The sequence below is a fragment of the Opisthorchis viverrini genome (genome assembly GCF_000715545.1).
Source record: "Opisthorchis viverrini unplaced genomic scaffold opera_v5_17, whole genome shotgun sequence".
In the NCBI taxonomy this organism is placed as follows: Eukaryota; Metazoa; Platyhelminthes; class Trematoda; order Opisthorchiida; family Opisthorchiidae; genus Opisthorchis; species Opisthorchis viverrini.
The window spans coordinates 512011-529444 of NW_008751673.1; the positions used below are offsets into that span (position 1 = coordinate 512011).

The 17434-nt window shown below is 44.2% G+C and overlaps 2 protein-coding genes across 2 annotated transcripts in view; one reads left to right on the forward strand and one right to left on the reverse strand.

Annotated features, from left to right (window-relative positions):
- T265_01552 (hypothetical protein) overlaps positions 1 to 17434 on the forward strand; it is a gene marked incomplete at both ends in the record, with an annotated part of 69527 nt that overhangs the window by 8238 nt on the left and 43855 nt on the right. Inside the window, 10 exons of the mRNA XM_009165611.1 lie at positions 1199 to 1337; positions 1381 to 1464; positions 1501 to 1580; positions 1618 to 1698; positions 1881 to 2160; positions 3734 to 3810; positions 5616 to 5805; positions 7998 to 8108; positions 9558 to 9809; positions 12073 to 12412. Coding sequence (XP_009163875.1) covers positions 1199 to 1337; positions 1381 to 1464; positions 1501 to 1580; positions 1618 to 1698; positions 1881 to 2160; positions 3734 to 3810; positions 5616 to 5805; positions 7998 to 8108; positions 9558 to 9809; positions 12073 to 12412 — 1634 coding nt within the window. The remainder of the gene's footprint in view (positions 1 to 1198; positions 1338 to 1380; positions 1465 to 1500; positions 1581 to 1617; positions 1699 to 1880; positions 2161 to 3733; positions 3811 to 5615; positions 5806 to 7997; positions 8109 to 9557; positions 9810 to 12072; positions 12413 to 17434) is intronic.
- The window catches only part of T265_01553 (hypothetical protein), a gene marked incomplete at both ends in the record, with an annotated part of 27888 nt that continues 25767 nt past the window's right edge, over positions 15314 to 17434 (reverse strand). The window contains one exon of the mRNA XM_009165612.1: positions 15314 to 15452. Within this exon, the coding sequence (XP_009163876.1) occupies positions 15314 to 15452 (139 nt within the window). The remainder of the gene's footprint in view (positions 15453 to 17434) is intronic.

Here is a 17434-nt window from a genome sequence, read left to right on the forward strand (position 1 = left end):
TTTCCTCCGCATATTTTATCAGATTGCACTATTCATCAGGTTCCGAAGAGTCTATGTAGAAGGTGAATAGAAACAGTGCCACACAGCTCCCTCGCCACACCGAATTCGTTGACGAGTTTCTTCCTCTAAGCTGTGCGTACTATTGTAGATCGATAACATAGTTATGTAGGAAAAACAGAAGAGATATTCAATCGATTGAATCGAAAGCACTGCCAAACTCCACGAAATGGACCCGCAAGCTGTTTCTTCTAATTTCTTCGGAACTGCGCGATGGTGACACATGACTGCACCCTTGGTAGATCTACTGGTCTCGTACGCATCCCTGGAGGCGTTTAGTTGATGCTTTGCAATGCTAAGCAGTAGTCGCTGCAGCACTTTCAACAAAACAGAGACGAATAATATCGGACGGAAGTTCGGTGGATCACTTGTTTGACACATTTTTTGCTGGGATTAATCCGAAAATTATTCATCCGTCGCAAGTGAAGGATTAGACACGATTAGACAACTGATGAAACGGAACCGGGGGTTTCCGAATCATAGTACTGTATTACCGTTTGGGCAGCGTATGCGGGTTTTCTTCAGTTCAGAGCACACGTCTTCCGGGGCTAGCGTCAGTGTTAAAGTACTTGAGCTGCGTGATGGCCTGTATGTTTCTCAATGGACGGCATTATGACGTGTGGCAAAAGCATCGTGGAGGTCCTCGAGACTATTTTTGCCGTGTACCATGTATTTGCACTGATAGACGAATTTCACGCTAATGGTAGTTAAACTGGATATCTTTGACTTGATTTGAACGGAACATGCTTTGGTAATGGTCTCGTTCCGGGCTTTGTAGGTTGTCTTGGTTTCATGAAAAAGCTGAAGTTAAGAGTTACAGGATACGAAAACCTTGCTTTCCATAACTTGCTGTTTATCGTCAAACTTCTCATCGCTGTTAAGGACCATCATTCGCCAGGTGAAAAGCCCAAATAAACGGGCCGCTCCAGATGGTTCTTTCTTGGTGTTTATATTTGCTTGCTCCTTGGTTTCAGTGGAGTACAAATATCAATACATATTTTTTCTGACACTTACTCTAGCCCATGCAAGGTGTTCCCTATACACCCCATTTTCATATGCTTCTGAGGAGTGTCGCTACCTTTGAATAAGATTCAGGTATGTTTTACTGCTAACGCTTATTTTTCACCAGATCGAACTATAGAGTAATGGAAAACGAGGAAAACGAAATTTTTCAAAAAAATTGGGCGAGTTTTATTCAGTCTCTGGATGTCGGGCCTGAAAAGGCGAAAGGTATCGAACAGCTGCCTGCTGATCAGAAGAGACATCTGCTAGAAAGCTATGTATGTTTGTCTTCCGCATTCACGCGTGTAACACCGTCCATAGGTCACCAAGAATCCCAAGTGTTCGGCATTTCATTACGTTTCGCTCATCAAAGGACTACGTGTTGGTCGATCGACGCTTTCTAAAGTAAGTGTGACGAAATGTTGGCTATCCTCTCTTCAGAATTCTCGGCGCAGCGAAGGACAACATGCCAAAGAAGTTCTGATGGCCACGGAGATTTCTCTTCGAACAAACAATGTTGGGTATGAGTATTCTACAGTTCCTTCATGCTTCCTTTAGTTGGGTTTACGAATTCCTCGATCAGAACGGTTTGGATGTTCTGGTAACGTATGTATCTAAAGTGATACATATGCTGATAAGGTACGTATTATGTATTACGGCGGCCAATTTTTATCGCATATTAAATGGTTAGTTTGTCTTAACAGCATCGCATAGCCTCACAATCTTCCCTTCATTATGAATCTTTCATTGTTTTTGGACGTCTCCGTGTCCACCCCACCACACCAGACCGTCTTGAGTGGCTTATCTTTTTATATCCTCAGAAGCAACATTGGTTCGGACTCCTCTGATATGGAACCTCCCATGATCCCACTCGAATCCTTCGACTCTACTGAGACAATCAGTCGTTCTCTACCTTCAAGCCGACCCAAAGCGAATAGTCTACGTTCTCTTTGGTGTATTCGACGACCAGCCGACGGAGATGAATTCGGTCGACGGCGGTCACTGAATCGACCAAGTCGGTTCACCCTTCAATTATCCGATTCCATTCGGGATAGTCTCCATCAAGCGGTCAAATGCTTTCGGGCTTTGCTGAATAACCAAGTATCCAACTTTTCCAACCTGTCTGACATGTTATTCATATGACTCATGCGAAAATAAGATTTCCTGAACCCCGTTTTAACTTTGGGTTAACGTGTTTCTCCCAGTTAAAGTTCCACACGGCCTTTGATATTCTGCGGACCTGGCTCGTGTGTCGCGCAACTCCTGACACGAGGTCAACTAGGGAGGACCATATTGGCTACAGTTCTGTAGCTTTGTATGAAATATTTGCGAAACAGGTTTATTTTCCATGATTTCTCTATTGTGCAAATAGTTTCTGAGAGGTTCACCAAAATTGGACTCTTTTGCGGTAGATGACTACTACTTTCTTGCCTCTCTACAGTTAAATTCGGGATGATGTAGACGGCTTCTCGCTTAAGATTCGATTCTTCTTCTGTTCTGTCTACATGGAATTGTCCTACAGGACGTGGCCGACCGATATCGCTAGTGGCAAATGCGTTTTTATATATTCATCCACACTTGGGAGGAAGTCCGTGTTTTTCGTCACAAGTGTAGTTATTGGGGTTTTAATTTCTTTTGGAAGTGACCTCAGTGATGCATAACGCGTGGCTGGAGTGTATGCGACGCGAAAAGTAAACATCCGTATTCAGATCGCAGTTCAGCTACTGATTCAACAAGTGTACTCCCTAAAACCGAGTAATGCGTTCGGGCGAACAACAGTACGTGGGTGCTATCTATTTCATACATGAACTAGATGCTTTGAGTTACGTAACCTATCCCCTGTATACCTGTCAATTGTTCCTTATGTGAAGAATGTTTTTCGAGTTCACTCGGAGCATCTAGATCACAGTGATGTTTATTTTACAGTCCCTTATTCCCGTAAGGCAACTGGACGCCAATTTCTACTACTGGCTTGTTGGCCTCCATTCCTATTATTATTATTATTCTCATTCTTATTGTTATTACTAATTGTGTGGTGGAGGTTCATACCATTACTACTGATTTTTATGTTGCTTGCTCTCGTTCATTGGACAAACACAGCAGACGCTCTCTTTGTACGATTTCAAGGCAAGGGTTTGGTTAATTAGCCTAAACGCACGATCTATCCATCTATCTATCGTTGCCTATCAAATAGGCAACGACGGACGGTCAACTAATTACGGCGAAACAGAATTCTACATGCTTCCGAGTAGTAGTCGCAATTGGGCAGCAAACAATATGTTGAATTAGACGTGGGCAGACAGTATAGATAGGCAGACCATGGTTCTATAAGAAATAATGAGCTGGATTAGAGGAAAGCTTACGGCTAGGTTGGACCTCTGGCAGCTAGCAACACAGAATAGCACAGAAAGGGCAGTGTGCTATCGGACAAATTAAACGGGAAAAATGTTGTGCAGTTCAAAGTGGGATAACATGTTCAACAACAAACTCAGAAATGAATGTGAATAAATCGAGTCACGAAAATAGTTAACATAGAGTCGACTCTGTATAAAATAGAATAGTTCAGTCTTGAAACTTGAATAGTCATCGGAGGGGTAATGAATTGGTCTGAGGAATAGGGAAACATAAATAGTTGTGTCACATAATTGACACTCTCCTTTATCCTTACCCACAGCGTGGCTGTTCAATGGTGTTTGATCATCCCCGTGCCATCAATGTGATCACGCTTTGCCTGCTTCATCCCAGTACCCAGTGAGTTCATGTTTCTTGTGCATGCAATTCCGGATTCATCGCTTCTCTTCAGAACCGGACGAAACCGTTTGGTTCTCCAAAGCGTTCAAAGGCGGTCGACTTCTCTTCCTCACTGTACAATTATCCCTTCCTCTCCTTTATGAACACTCATCCTTGTCTCTCAGTAGCTGTGATGTCTGTTTCTGCAGTGACCAGATAGATTGAGATAAAATGAGAATTCTCCGACAAGAAACCGATTTGATTGGGCAAAAATGAATAAAAATCAGTAATGTTATCAACTGTTTCAATTAAACTGCTTTGGACATCTGAGCACACATACCATGGAGTAATACGGCTGTTCGTCTAGTCTTCAGTAGTGTGGTAGCTCGGGTAGGTTGTTGATCTGCTCTCCGTGCTTGGCAATCGACGTGCAAACGTCGATGATGTCTCGGATGACGAAACGTTTGAAACTGAATTGCCAATCCCGGTGAACAAAGCAACAGCCAGCTGATCAACAACCAATCTCTGGTTTTCAATAAGCTGTGCAACTTGCGCCGATTTGGAGGCGATCTCGGTATTATCATAGGTTCGCAAGTTGTTTCTTCTTCGACAAGACTTGCAAAATGTATTTATTGCCGCAACGAATCCATGGATCTCTGTTCCTCGAAACAATTAGAAAGGAACCGATTACCGTGCAGAAAGGGTACAGCGGGTTTATTTGCCGTCTAATGGAACTAATCCACACGCTACTCAATCAGACAGAAGATCCTAGCCGTAAACACGCTCATAATTTGCGTAGAAAACTTTCTAGAGGAGTTTGACAATCCATGTGGTACGTACGTCTGCGTACTCCTTTGGTGTATTGTCAAGCTGGCCGAAACCCACGTTCAGGATTTGTAAACCTCATCTGTGTTCAGTCGTTTGCAAGTGCAATATTAATTCATCATGATAGAATTTTTTATGTTATCCTCTATAATTAAATTTCGCTTTAACCCTCGGCAGAGTACGTGCTTTTATGCGCAGCTACCCTCATGTATGCGAAATCTCTGCTGCCTGAAAATTTTGTGTGCAGGATGTAACCTAGCATCGAAAGAATAAACAGTTGACGAATGTATAAATAGTCTTCTTGTGGTATGGTCTTGTGGTTCTTACATGCCCTGGTTTTATTTCCTGTCATATTCGCACATGGAGACTGCAAGTACCACCTGCTCATCGACCTACCCCGGTTAGGTCGTGAGAAGTATTTTACTGACATTTTACTGACATTCTAGTTCCCCCAGCTCCTCTACATTAAATAATTCATATCTAATATCTCATGTCTTCTGTGGCTTTGGTCCAATTTCCACGGTCGGTCCAATTCTGAGTCTACATGACTGTGATCAAGTGGTGTTAGGCCACTTGCTTTCCCTGGTCTTCATGACGTTTACTATGAATTGGTAGCTCAGTTTTTACGGATCGCCTTTGGTCTGTTCAGTGTGACTTGTGCTTATAGCAATTTCGTAGATTGAACGTGCACCATACCCAAGTCAGTATCACGATTTTCCACATGAAATACCCGTGCAGGAATATATCAAATAATTAAAACTGCGGTAAAATTATATTCCAGGATTTAACCTTTTCATCCAGGCCTGCACACTTCACATTAACCCGGTTTTCTCACTGTACTATAAGTGGATAAACCCTTTTTTCCCATAACTTTGATGTTTTCGGTATGTATCCACTCACAACCGTCCTTCTGTATCTTAAACTTGAGCAACTTCATTCCTGTTCTTTTTTCAAATGAATAAAACCATCACTTAATTTTTGATATCCCTTTCTGTTTATAGAACTAAATCACTTGTTCTCGAACTGTTGGCTGCTGTCTGTCTCATTATCGGTGGCCATGAACGTGTGATCAAGGCCTTCGATAATTTCAAACGGGAAGTTGGCGAGTTCCAACGTTTCGAAAGCTTAGTTCACTACTTTTTCACGCACGAAACATCCAGCCCTGCTGATGAGTACAATGTGGATTTCATGGTACGAGTCTCGTTTCCTCCAAACTCGTGTTTGTTTTCTACCAGCTGCAATTGATATCATTTTGTCTGTTTTTTTCCTCACTATCGTGTACAGCTGTGGGTTCGACTACCCTCAACCGTTTTGCTCGGGACCACGCATAACGGAAAAGTTTCCGTTACTTTCGCCCCCCTACTTCATGTGTGTGTGTGTGCGTGTGTTTGTTCAAAGTAATCATACTCCCTAGTCGCAAAATCATGATAATCGAGCATCCCTAGCAGATAAGCCATACTCACTGTTCATACGGAAAGACTCCTTGAAAGGAGAGCAATCCTTGGCGAAATACACTCATTTACAAACTAATTTGGTTTTGCGAGAGTCTCACCTGGAACCCAGCCGAATCTCTCGTTTGTGATGTTTCAAGGTAACTGAATGTGCTGCACCAGGCCGCCTCATGTTTCAGTCAGTAACCTTATAAGTAGTGCATTACGGCTAATCCTTGCTTCAATCTGATTATTCCTCCATGTGGATCTGCTGATTCATCTTTTTCCACCTCCGTTGTATTCGAAACAACAAAACGGTAGAAGGAAGTGGCATATGACCAGCCTGGAGCCAACATTCCAGTGCGCATTCCTAAACACCCGTCCTAGTAACCGAAATAAAAACAACAGAGGGATAGCCCGATACTATGTCACGGCACTCTCTTGCACTGTCACGCTCCAGGATGGCTGTATCGATGAGGATTTCCAGAATGGTCGTGCCATTTCAATGGACCTGTAGGTTGCACGCTCCGCTTGATATTTGTCAAATTAATCATACAGTTGACGTGAATGCGTCAATTCATTTCTGAACAAGAAGTTCAATGAAAAGCGGCACCGCTGTTGGGTGCATTTGGAAACATCTCAGTGTTCATCCGCGGTGTGTGTTCATTTGTGTACTTGAATGTTGCGTAATGGCCCCCATTGAAGCAGGCGTTAATGTGGATACCAATACAATTTAATGTCATAGCTTGCGGAGCAGCGTTCTCACTTTGTGACGATGATAGCCGACGTATCTGAAAGAAGACGCACCGTTGCGTAGGACAGGATCTGAGTCCAGTCCTGATTGGGTTTGATGGGATAGTCCGTGTGACGCTTCGGTGAATTGTTACGTGACGGACTTGTTGGTCGGGCGAATACATTATTTCAATTCGTGACCTTGGTAGCGGTGATTCAGCTCTTTCATCCTCAAAAAGCCACTCTCATGAGGACACCGCCCATGTGGTTTGGACAAAGTGGAATACGTCTTTTCAACGAGAAAACAACGATGATACCAAAAGTATCATAATAGAAAATATCTACCTCCGCAAGAAAATCTTAGCGAATTTCCCCCAGTTCTGTTATCGAACTAATAAAGCCTACACTTCCCGATTTAGCTCCGTAACGTACACTGTACTACGAACAACGTCGGTCGAGTTTCCGTCACTTTGTTCAAAAACCGACCTGCTTAACTTACCCTTCTCACCTTTATTCCTTGCTATACCGACACACAGTGGTCTTTGTATTTTAGATATCCCATCTGTAACCGAGCCAAGTGCGTGGTCACTATTTGACTATCATGGTTCATCATTGCCTCTTATCCACTGCATGCCTCCATCGGCTATAATTATTCTGTTCTGAACAGCCAATGTGCACCAGAGATGGCTTACAGTTCCGTATGAAACCTTGCTGGTGTGTCAGATATGATATCTTATTTTCATTCAACTGCCATTCCGTGAAGAGAAATGCGACAGTACGGAACAGCGTCACTTGTCGCTTCCGGCTGGGATTTAATTAATGAACAGCCCGTGTTTTTCTCACTCAGCATACCTCATATCATTTAGGAAGCGGTGTTTCATCATCCGAAGGCTTGATTGCATGTATCATTATAAATACAGTTAATGAAACCGAGTACCCATACCCTATAGTCTGTTTTATAGTGGTCACTAGGTGTGCCATGCTGCAAAACTGCAACGGTTTGTTCCATTTTCCTGTTCGGCATGGGATTGAGCCTCCTTCGTTTCACGTGTATTCGTGGCGATCATTCGTTAGACCGAATACATCCGGTTAAAAGTATCCGTATCCGCGCTACCAAGCAAGACGATGTACCCACCATGTTTATCTCCTAACAGTCAAGAATTTCCTGTCGCTACTCCAATCCCCGTTCTGATTTACTGCGTTTCAACTCTTTTGATCCAGGTATCGTGTATCCAGTTCTTCAACATTGTTGTTCATTCAACTGATGACATCATGCTGCGAGTTTATCTCCAGGAAGAGTTCAGACATTTGGGATTGGTCCTCTTTTTACAGGTGAGCAGCTTTCACCACACTGGTGCTCATTTGTGTTCTTTAGTTTGTAATTTACACATATTTTCCCCGGATTTGTGGTAAAAACTAAGACGTCGTCCGACATTCGTTTTTCACCGCACGAATCTCCAACAAGCGCACCTCTCTACAACGAGGGCTGTTATTTTCTCAGTGGGAACTCTCTGGATCAAATGTTGTTCCTCGTCGCCAGACATCGGTTAGCTGTTGGCTTTTAGAAAAAAACAAATTACTTGGAATATACTCATTTCGATAAGACGATTTGGATCTATTACGTTCACATAAAGTGGGTTGCGCCCCCGATTTTTGGGCTTAAAATGCGTGAAAAATTGCTCAACAGACCTGGAAATGTTTCTCATAGCCGAGAAAAACCTCTGAAAGAAACTATCCCGGTGTTATTTAGGTCTTCCTTGAGGTTGCTTTTCGTGGAGGTAAGCGAATCCACTGTTTGCACAGATGTTTCAATAGAACGCTGGCGCGTTTCTGAAGCTGCTATTTTGGTGGTCACGGATTCCTTGCTCTTCACCAACGATAAGCTCCAAACGTGTGCGGATTCACCTTTTATGACCTTCAAGCCGACTGGTTCATGTTGTTCTTTATACTCACCCTACTTTTGAACTTCTCAGACCTGCCGCAACTATGGAAAAAAAGAAGTCATTGATTAAGTAGATTATAATTCTATTGATGTTCAGTTTAGTAGTGGAAGAGGTTGCCTACCATTTGAGTTGAGATTAAATCGTTTTTTCCTGTTTATCGGCATTATTTGGTAAGAGAAGCATCACACAATTATATTAATTTGTTGGAGGTAGATCCGAATTTGGTGGGTCATTGACCTGAAGCCGACTCACACTATCGACTTCTGCGTATCAGTCTGTAATTGATGGGCTTACATTGTCATTTGCTTGTACGGTCGTTAGAGTCAAAACAAGTAGACGCAACTAAAGCTGTGAGTCGTCTCTGTTCGGAAGGATCGTCGTAGTTGAAAAGTGCAAGTGCCTCAACAGGTTATGATTGTGATTACTGAGGCCCTACTCTGTCTAGAACCGTTCTTCTTGAGTAGTGCTTCCAAGTTTCAAACGCGCATTCTATGGCGAGTGCCCGGCAGAAACGGGTTGTGGATTTTTCTATGTTTATGGTGTTCTGTTGGGTTCATCGTAGGAACAGGAAGAGACTCGATATAACGGGCCCGTAAACTTTTACTCAGACCCCACTAATGGTGCAGCCAACTGACAACCGAGCACTGGCAGCATATTCAGTTTACAACAGACTCGTCTTCGCAGTACGGAGAAACATCGACCTCTCGCTGAATGGATCTTCGAGTAACCATTGGTCAACTCTGTCTTAGGCTATTTTTTTTCAAACAACTACTCTTGACTAAGATCACTTTTTGCTGAGTTTTACCATTGCTGAATCCCGTTTTCGCTCACTATGTAGCGCCTCCATAATCGTGCAAGCGATCGCCTTGTACGACAGATTGAAGCCTACAATGACAACGAGGTGGATGTGGCCATGCTTTTGGAGGACTCTCAAGCTCGAGAACTTTATCAGCAAGAGTTAGAACAGCGAGAGACTGAAATGTTCGCCTTGCAAACCCGTTTGGGCAGCATCCAGACTGAACACGAGGCAAAAACAGCCGAACTCCAAGCCACTTTGGACGCTCTACAATCACGTTGCGCAGAATTAGAAGTAAGTTGCTTCGTCTTTCTTGCATTCGCCGTTCGCTTTTCTGTTGTCAATCTGGCTTCCGAACACACTAGACATAAGTCAGTAGTTCTGGCCAGCTATCTCTGTCTACCTTGTGAAAATTTTGTACTTCCTTTTTCGACAAACGACCACTTGACGCGTGGGATCGTATGCACCCTTGGCTTTGTCGGCACTGGGCCTACTACCAAGAGAAATACCGGATGTTGCATACCACGACCAAGAATTTCTACATTGGCTGAGGTCATATATTCAGGTTATGAACATTCATCATTGTGGAGTTGGAACGCTAGTATAGTTTCACCCACCCATTTATTTCATGACTGATTTGGACTCCACCCCACAGACGTCAAGCTGTCAGTTCTGCGTTAACTCAAGCTCGTCTGCAGCCGCTTGGTTCTACACATACGAAAAGCACATTGCTGTTCTTACACTTTCCTCTTCGACGCATGAACTTAGTTGGTTGCACACTTGGGGCGTCCTGTTAACCCGCTTACAGCGTTGACAGGAGGCGAGGCACGGCCATGCTAAACTCAACTGGTGAAGATGTGGGATACCGAGAATTTGCATCCAATTTCTCTTTACGATCTGTTTGTTCACTCTCTTCCAGTTCAATGGTAGGTTTTAAACTACAGTTATAGTCGAGTTATGCTGCAAAATTCAGAGGCACCTCGTTAGGAATCATCAGTATTCCACTCCCACAAGTCTCTGGGGTGGTTTGAGTCTGAATGCAAAAGTTCAGCTACAGTTCAGCTACCGTGAATAGCTTGCACGTAGTCAGGATACGGTGCCACTCGTCCTCCAACCATGAGCAAATAGTTGACCCCAAATTGTTCCAGACTCCTGTTTGAATGTGCCTGAGAGTTCGGTTACGTCATTCATCCTGTTGAAGAGGCTGCTATGAAGTTGGGAAGAAGGGAGGTTTGGTGAATCATTACCACACTGCTTCACCGTTGCCGTTACGGGTAGCAGTGTCAATACGGAACACAGATCACAGAATGTTCCACAAGGTCGCACTAGAATGTTTGTGAGGGGATGAGAAGCGCTGAGCTATAATGCTCGATCAGGATTGGCAAACATTCTGACCAATGAGGGCATGCCTTCGTTTGGTTCGTAGTCCGCATGTAACACATCCGTCCCATTGACTTGATGTTCGGTTATTGAGGGCAATTGGGCTTCGGACATCGACTGAACCGGTTTTAACAATAAATTGAACTTCCGAAGATATTTGTCAGAGAAACAGAGAGTCGAACTAGACTTTCTGAAATTCCTGGCGAATAGTTTGCCAAGTTTGTGTACCTTACTTTGCATAGAGAAAGATCGCTATATGATACACTACCTCTGATGCGATTCGGTTCCAAGGCAGAGATCCAAAATGATCTTCCTGTTTAGCTAATGTATTGACAGGTAATATCATAGAAAACGAGAAACTCGAACGGATTTCAGCTGAGCCCATCATAAACACCAAATCAACTTGCAACTAATTGTCTGTCGCAACATATGTGAAATTCAGTGTTCGGTTAGTAAGCTTGATGGAAATTTGGGGACTAGGTCTGCTTGATTATTCACAAGAAACAACCGAAACTGTTCGTGCTTTGTGATTTCGAGGTTCCATTTTGTCCCACAGTTTGACTGGACTGTCGCGAAAATACGGATAGCCACATAGTTCATCATCAGACTGCAACATCAGTGTTGCTTCACTGCCATTTAGCCAAAACGTTTATTTAAAATTATGTTAAAAGGTGAAAAGAATGGGTTGATGAGGAAATAAGGTGGCGCTAACCAATCACAGACCTTGTGAAGTCTCTATGCCTCCAAACATACAGTAAAAAGTGTAGAGAAACCGAAAGATCACTGGCATCGATTGGCCGTCATTTCTTGCAACGTCTCCATCCAAGCGCAAGGGTCACTACGAAGGCTACAACTCACCAGTAACATCCGCACTATTAGTGATCTCTTTCGCATTCTTCTCTCAAGTCACACCTTGTCCACATCGCTATTTGCACCATTCCAAAGTAGGCATGGAGAACAGTATATCTGTTGGTAGCCCGTGTTTCGGCATGTATAGCCGTATGAGGATTTAGTGGTTTTTGACCGTTGAGTGCCGTCACGTGACTGCATATTTTTGGATAGAACCAACCTTTTATTTTAATGTGTCCATCGGTTCACCTTACTCATCTTATTGATACCAACCCCCCAGTGCTGTTTCCTCTGCCAAATGTTTGTTGCCTTTTTCATCTTTAAATAGGGTCAACATGAAGCTCAAATTGGTCAGTTGAATACACTCCAGTCACGTCTGAAAGACCAAGACAGGTCAGCCACAGATCGAGAAAAGATCCTAGAAGCTCGCATTCAAGAGTTGGAGGAAACGATTTCCCGCACCAAATCCACCGCGGATAGGCCGACATCCGCAAAGTTGGTAAACGGAGATGCACCTGAAATTGCTTCGCCTCCACCCCCTCCACCTCCGCCCCCACCGCCTCCACCACCATTGCTTTCTTCTGGCATACCTCCTCCTCCACCCCCTGTGATGGGTGGCATGCCCCCGCCTCCGCCTGGGCTTGGCCAAGTGCCTAGTGGAGTTGAGGGTGAGTTGCTTGCTCTACTCGATCCCTGTTACCCGTAAACTTCAGTTCAATCCTTCGACCGTACGCACGAACGTACTTCAGGGTTTCACAAGTCCTTTTTGTCAACATCATAGGATTGAGACTTAAGGCTGAGGATCAGCTGAGAGACATGAGACCATCATTTACTTCGTGACGTTACCTTGTCAATGAGGGTTCTTCATGCGGTGGGCCATTATTGCCCCTGTGCATTGATTTTCAGCCTTATTCTTGCCCATCAATTACCCTGTCTAATGGTAATCATCCTTCTGGGACTTGATTTTTCTGGCTGTTCTTCCCGAATCACAAAGACTAGTTTACCGAACTGTGAATGGAACATTCGGCTCACTTTCCTGTGCGTGCTATTTCTTCATACCTTCCTGTGCCTGGGTGGAGAGCCGCATAACTAGCATATACAGTGCTCCTTCTCTACTATGTCCACCAAACGGACTTTATCTTATTGGGGAATTGGTTGCATTATTGAAAAAGTAGAGTGTAAGGCTGGGCAGCCACGCGGTTGTAAAAGGATAGACGTCGGATAGCGAGAGTGCTGCGTCAGCAGTTGAACTGCGCTGAAAAAGTGTCTTTCTCACAGGCTGTTTCCTGTAGGGATCGGGATAGTTTTCTGCAGTTGAGGCGGTTAATTGAGGAGCGTTTTGGTGTCCATTAACTTCTTCTCCTCTCCGGTGATGGAAATGCAAAAACAACAGAGCAGAATAGTCACTACCCTGAACAGATCGTTCCACTGTATGACGACCTCGAAAAAGGCAAGCAGGCCTGCTTGTATCTGAGGAGCAGCTGTTACGAGGAGGTTCGTTAGACAGAAGGAATGCTTTGCCTCAGTCTGAGTTGATAGGACTTGTTTCACTGACTCATCGTTGATTGGCAGTTTTTTAAAGTATCTGATGGAGTCATGGTATCACGTGACACAGGAAGTATGCATGTACTAGGTATGGCAATCATACCGTCAATCATTAGGTTGTTGACAATTCTGGGGAGACTCATTAATTTCAAGATGGCGCATTTCGGTGACCGTTTGAAAAACACTGTTATCATACACACTACTACTGTCCACATGTTGGGAGTATACTATTAATTTTCTCTAATGCCGTTTGTTGGTCACTCTGCTTCTGCGTCTTCTCGAGTAACGAATTGCCCGCCTTCGCCATTCGGGTATGCTATTCTTCCAGTATCTTCAGCTGAGCATATAGCCGCATGTTCCAACTGTTTTAGTTCATTTGCAACCGAAATATCTGTTGATATTATATACGGATATCCATCAGAATTTGAAGGAGTTTGTAATGCACTACTCATAAGGTTGCTGAAAACTCCTCAACAGTCCACGACCGAGTTCTCCCTTCTTGGGACTCATCAGGTTTGCGCAGTCCCCGACTTTCCGTCAACTTTATGTTCTACTTGAAGGAGTTTGATTTCTTCGGCCTTCCTCCCTGTGGATCCTACACATGGCTTGATTGAAACCTAGACATAAGTCACCGTTTTACTGCTGTATAACGTACTCCTGTTTGTGATTGGTTCGATCTCCAGATCCTCTTCTCTTTTGGGCAACCTGAACTCGGGGATTCATATATTAGGGTTTCTGTTCGATTACGGTGTAGATCGATGCACGTTGGTGTAAATGAAAGTTGATTTGGGTCTGTCACTTTCAGGCCTCCGGTATGACAACCCATCCTTTCGCTGCGTAATTTTATCGTGTGGTACGGGGCCAAACGCAATCACTCTGTATTTGATCTGTTTTTGTTCGCATCTCTCCATTCCACTCTCATTGCCATTCAAACTCTGGGCACGCTTAATTTTCGCCAGTTAGGCAGATGCTAATTTTTGTCAGGGTAGGGAGTCGCTTGAGGAAAGTAAGATCAGTGCACTTATGCGGTGACTGGCAGGTGGAAATGTATTGGATGTAATCACGGGGAGGCGTTCGAACAACATGCCAAAGTCATTTGATCTTTTCGTGAAATGTTTGTTGACCGTACCATTACTGACATACAGATACTGTACTCGTGTAGTGCTACGCGAGCCGTGGGGGTGCAGAAATCGCTGACACCCAGGTTTCACACCCGGATCGTCGCGTTGTGTACCGTATTTCAGAGAAATGCGAATATCTCGTCGACGTCATAGGTGTTTCAAGTTGGCGAAAGCCATCCTTGCTTTCAAAACTTGTAATAATATGTCCTCTCCAACGCCACATCAACTGTACACAAATCCGCAGATGATCAAGGATGTTGATACCCTCTAGTCTATCCGTGATAAGTGTATGCTTGGGTTTTCGGCACTTACATGACGTGAAACGCATGCGATCCATGTTACTTCAAGTGTTAACCGGTCAAGCAACATCCATGTGCCGTGTGGGCAATCAGCGAGCAGCACACTACGATGTACGTACTCTGAGTTCAAAATTCTATCATCTGGCAGAGGTTCAACGTCACCGTCATCCTAACCTGTTAAAATCTTTCAACTAATATCGCCGATGAGGAAATTGAAAAGGCAATAGAGGCAACGCTGCATCACTTCGTCTGAGATGACAAGAGATGTTAGAAGCTTATCACAATTCGTAGCTCGGTTGTTGCTTTGGCCGTACAATGCTATCCAGATAGAAGTATGCAGTTCAGACACTCTAGCATTCAGTAAACAGTCTCAGGATGGCTCCGTGTCGTGATTCGAAGGCTGTTCCAATATTCGAAAATTCCGCACCTGTAGGCCTGCAATTCGTAACTCACACTCGACAGACTCTGCGACGTTGCGAGATCCAGTGATGGACCTACGCACTTCACTTTTCACCTGTACCAGCTGTCACCGGGCGAATAGAGTCCCAAAAAACAAAACCGGTCGTGACTTTTCGAAGTTCAGCTCTGGCTCGCATTCCGTATACTAGCGCATCACCACTCGACGCACAGCCACTACCCCACCACCACGTTCGATTGATGGTGAAACGTTTGCAAGCAGTTTATCTAGCTCAGCGAACAAACCAACGACCATTGTTGAAAAGTTTCCGGCGATCTTATAGGTACTATATGTTGGATGGACGGAAACACAAGATGGTCCTTGTACAACCTATTCGGTTGAAGGCTAACATAGACTACAGATTGAGATAATTTTCCCGTTAAACAACCGTGATTTGTCAACGAGTGGATGACTGCATAAAGTGGTCTCTATTTTTGTCAATAGTCCTAGTGTAATCATCTGGTCACGAGTTTCAAAGGTAATAACCCAAGTGCAGCACAACCTGCAAATGTTGTGTTCATCTTTGCAGGTGGTTTTGTAGTTAGCCACTAACAAGTTAACAGTCGTGTATATCTGCTGTCGGGTGATTCACCAACAGATGCTCTCGCACCACATCGATCAACCGGGAAGCCGCACCCAAACAGCTGTTGTTTGTGTTTGAATGGGACTGCACGGAAATCCACTGTCCAAATTACCCGCCATTCATCTGCGTTTGTTTGACATGCATCAGGCAGAAGAAGGAAAGACTGTCTATTATTATAGGATTAACCTGCACCCTCCTCAACCCGGTGAGACAAGGGACATGTTCTGCAGATTTGCACCACCAATTTGTCCATTTCGAAGACATTGGAGAATGACGTGAATCATTCACCGTACTTCAGGTACAACCGATTAACTATGGTGGCTCGTTTGTTTAGTTCATTCGGATTATCCAGTTTCATATGTTTATATTTGGGGGCTGTAGCATTCAGCGTATCAGATCTACGTGTGTTTTCTGACTTTGATAAGTGAACTTTAATTATGGGGTTATCTTCTCTCTCTCTCTCTCACCCACTGTTCGGTTGTTTACCACTGGGTCCTGAATAGCTTCCTGTGCGGATGGGTGGCTTGTGTGGATCGTGGTGTTCTTTCTGAATCAGCCGCGCGAAAAAGTCAGTGCGTAACCGGATTTAGCATAGGCTTGACGCAATCTCCCTTTTTATTTTGATAATCTTTTCACTTGTTCGGTGTACCACGTCCCTGGTACAGAATTCTCTCCATTCCAATCCCCCTGCTCCAGAATCTAGCAGGACACCAGGTTCCCGAGGTCGTTGATTTGCTCCCAACGGGGACCGTAGTGGCAGTGTTTTTTTGGTAGTGTTGGAATATTGGTAACTCGGGTGCATTTGTCGTTAGTTGATCAGGTGGCTGTTGATCTGTTCGTCGCCATTCGAGGAGACATCTTCAACGCGCTTCGAAGGCTTCTCCTCGAATGGTGGTGAAACGTTTGTAAATCAGTTTCCAAGCTCGGCGAACAGATCAAAATCAGTTTCCTCGGCGAACAGATCAACAGCCGCCTGATCATTTTATCATTTATTTTTGAAGAGCATGGTCACAAACATAAAAAGTGAATGAATGCGATGAATGCGAAAGAGTAACAGGAGAATATGGGAGAAAAGAGAGAAACGTCTCATTCGAAATCATGCCAAGGACAGTGCCAGTCTGATGAGGTGAATCCCAAAGTATGTAAAGATTTTGGTATGGGAACAGGCGTCTAAAGACTAACAACCAAAGAAAGGACAAACAATGGTGAATGCTCTTCAAGGCGCAGTATGCGCTAGCACAGTCAAGACTCGCACATCAGGCACAAAGTGACCGTCATACTGGGTCTGGGGTGAGATTAAATGGCAAAAATGTACCTTCAGTTCCATGTGCCACGCATAAAAGTGTCATAAGTACGCAGGGAGCCCACAATGGCAAGCAAACACAAGTCACTGACTGCGACCTTAGGAAGTCCCAGTCCAATAACAGCCTTAGCGGATTGAGGAAAGCAGATCCCTCGATAGGAGATGATCACCGGTTGGTGAACCAAAAAGTCGATATCACAACCGATGGCATGTAGGGCTGAGATTATGGCGAGGGAATGTTCATCAGCACCATACTTCTGCTTCTTCCCATTCCACACTGTCACTCCATGCCCATCCGAGACTAGGCTGACGTCTATTACAGTTGCACGGCGATCTCGAACAGCGATTAGGTCAGGTTTGATGAACGACGTAGAAGTAGGGG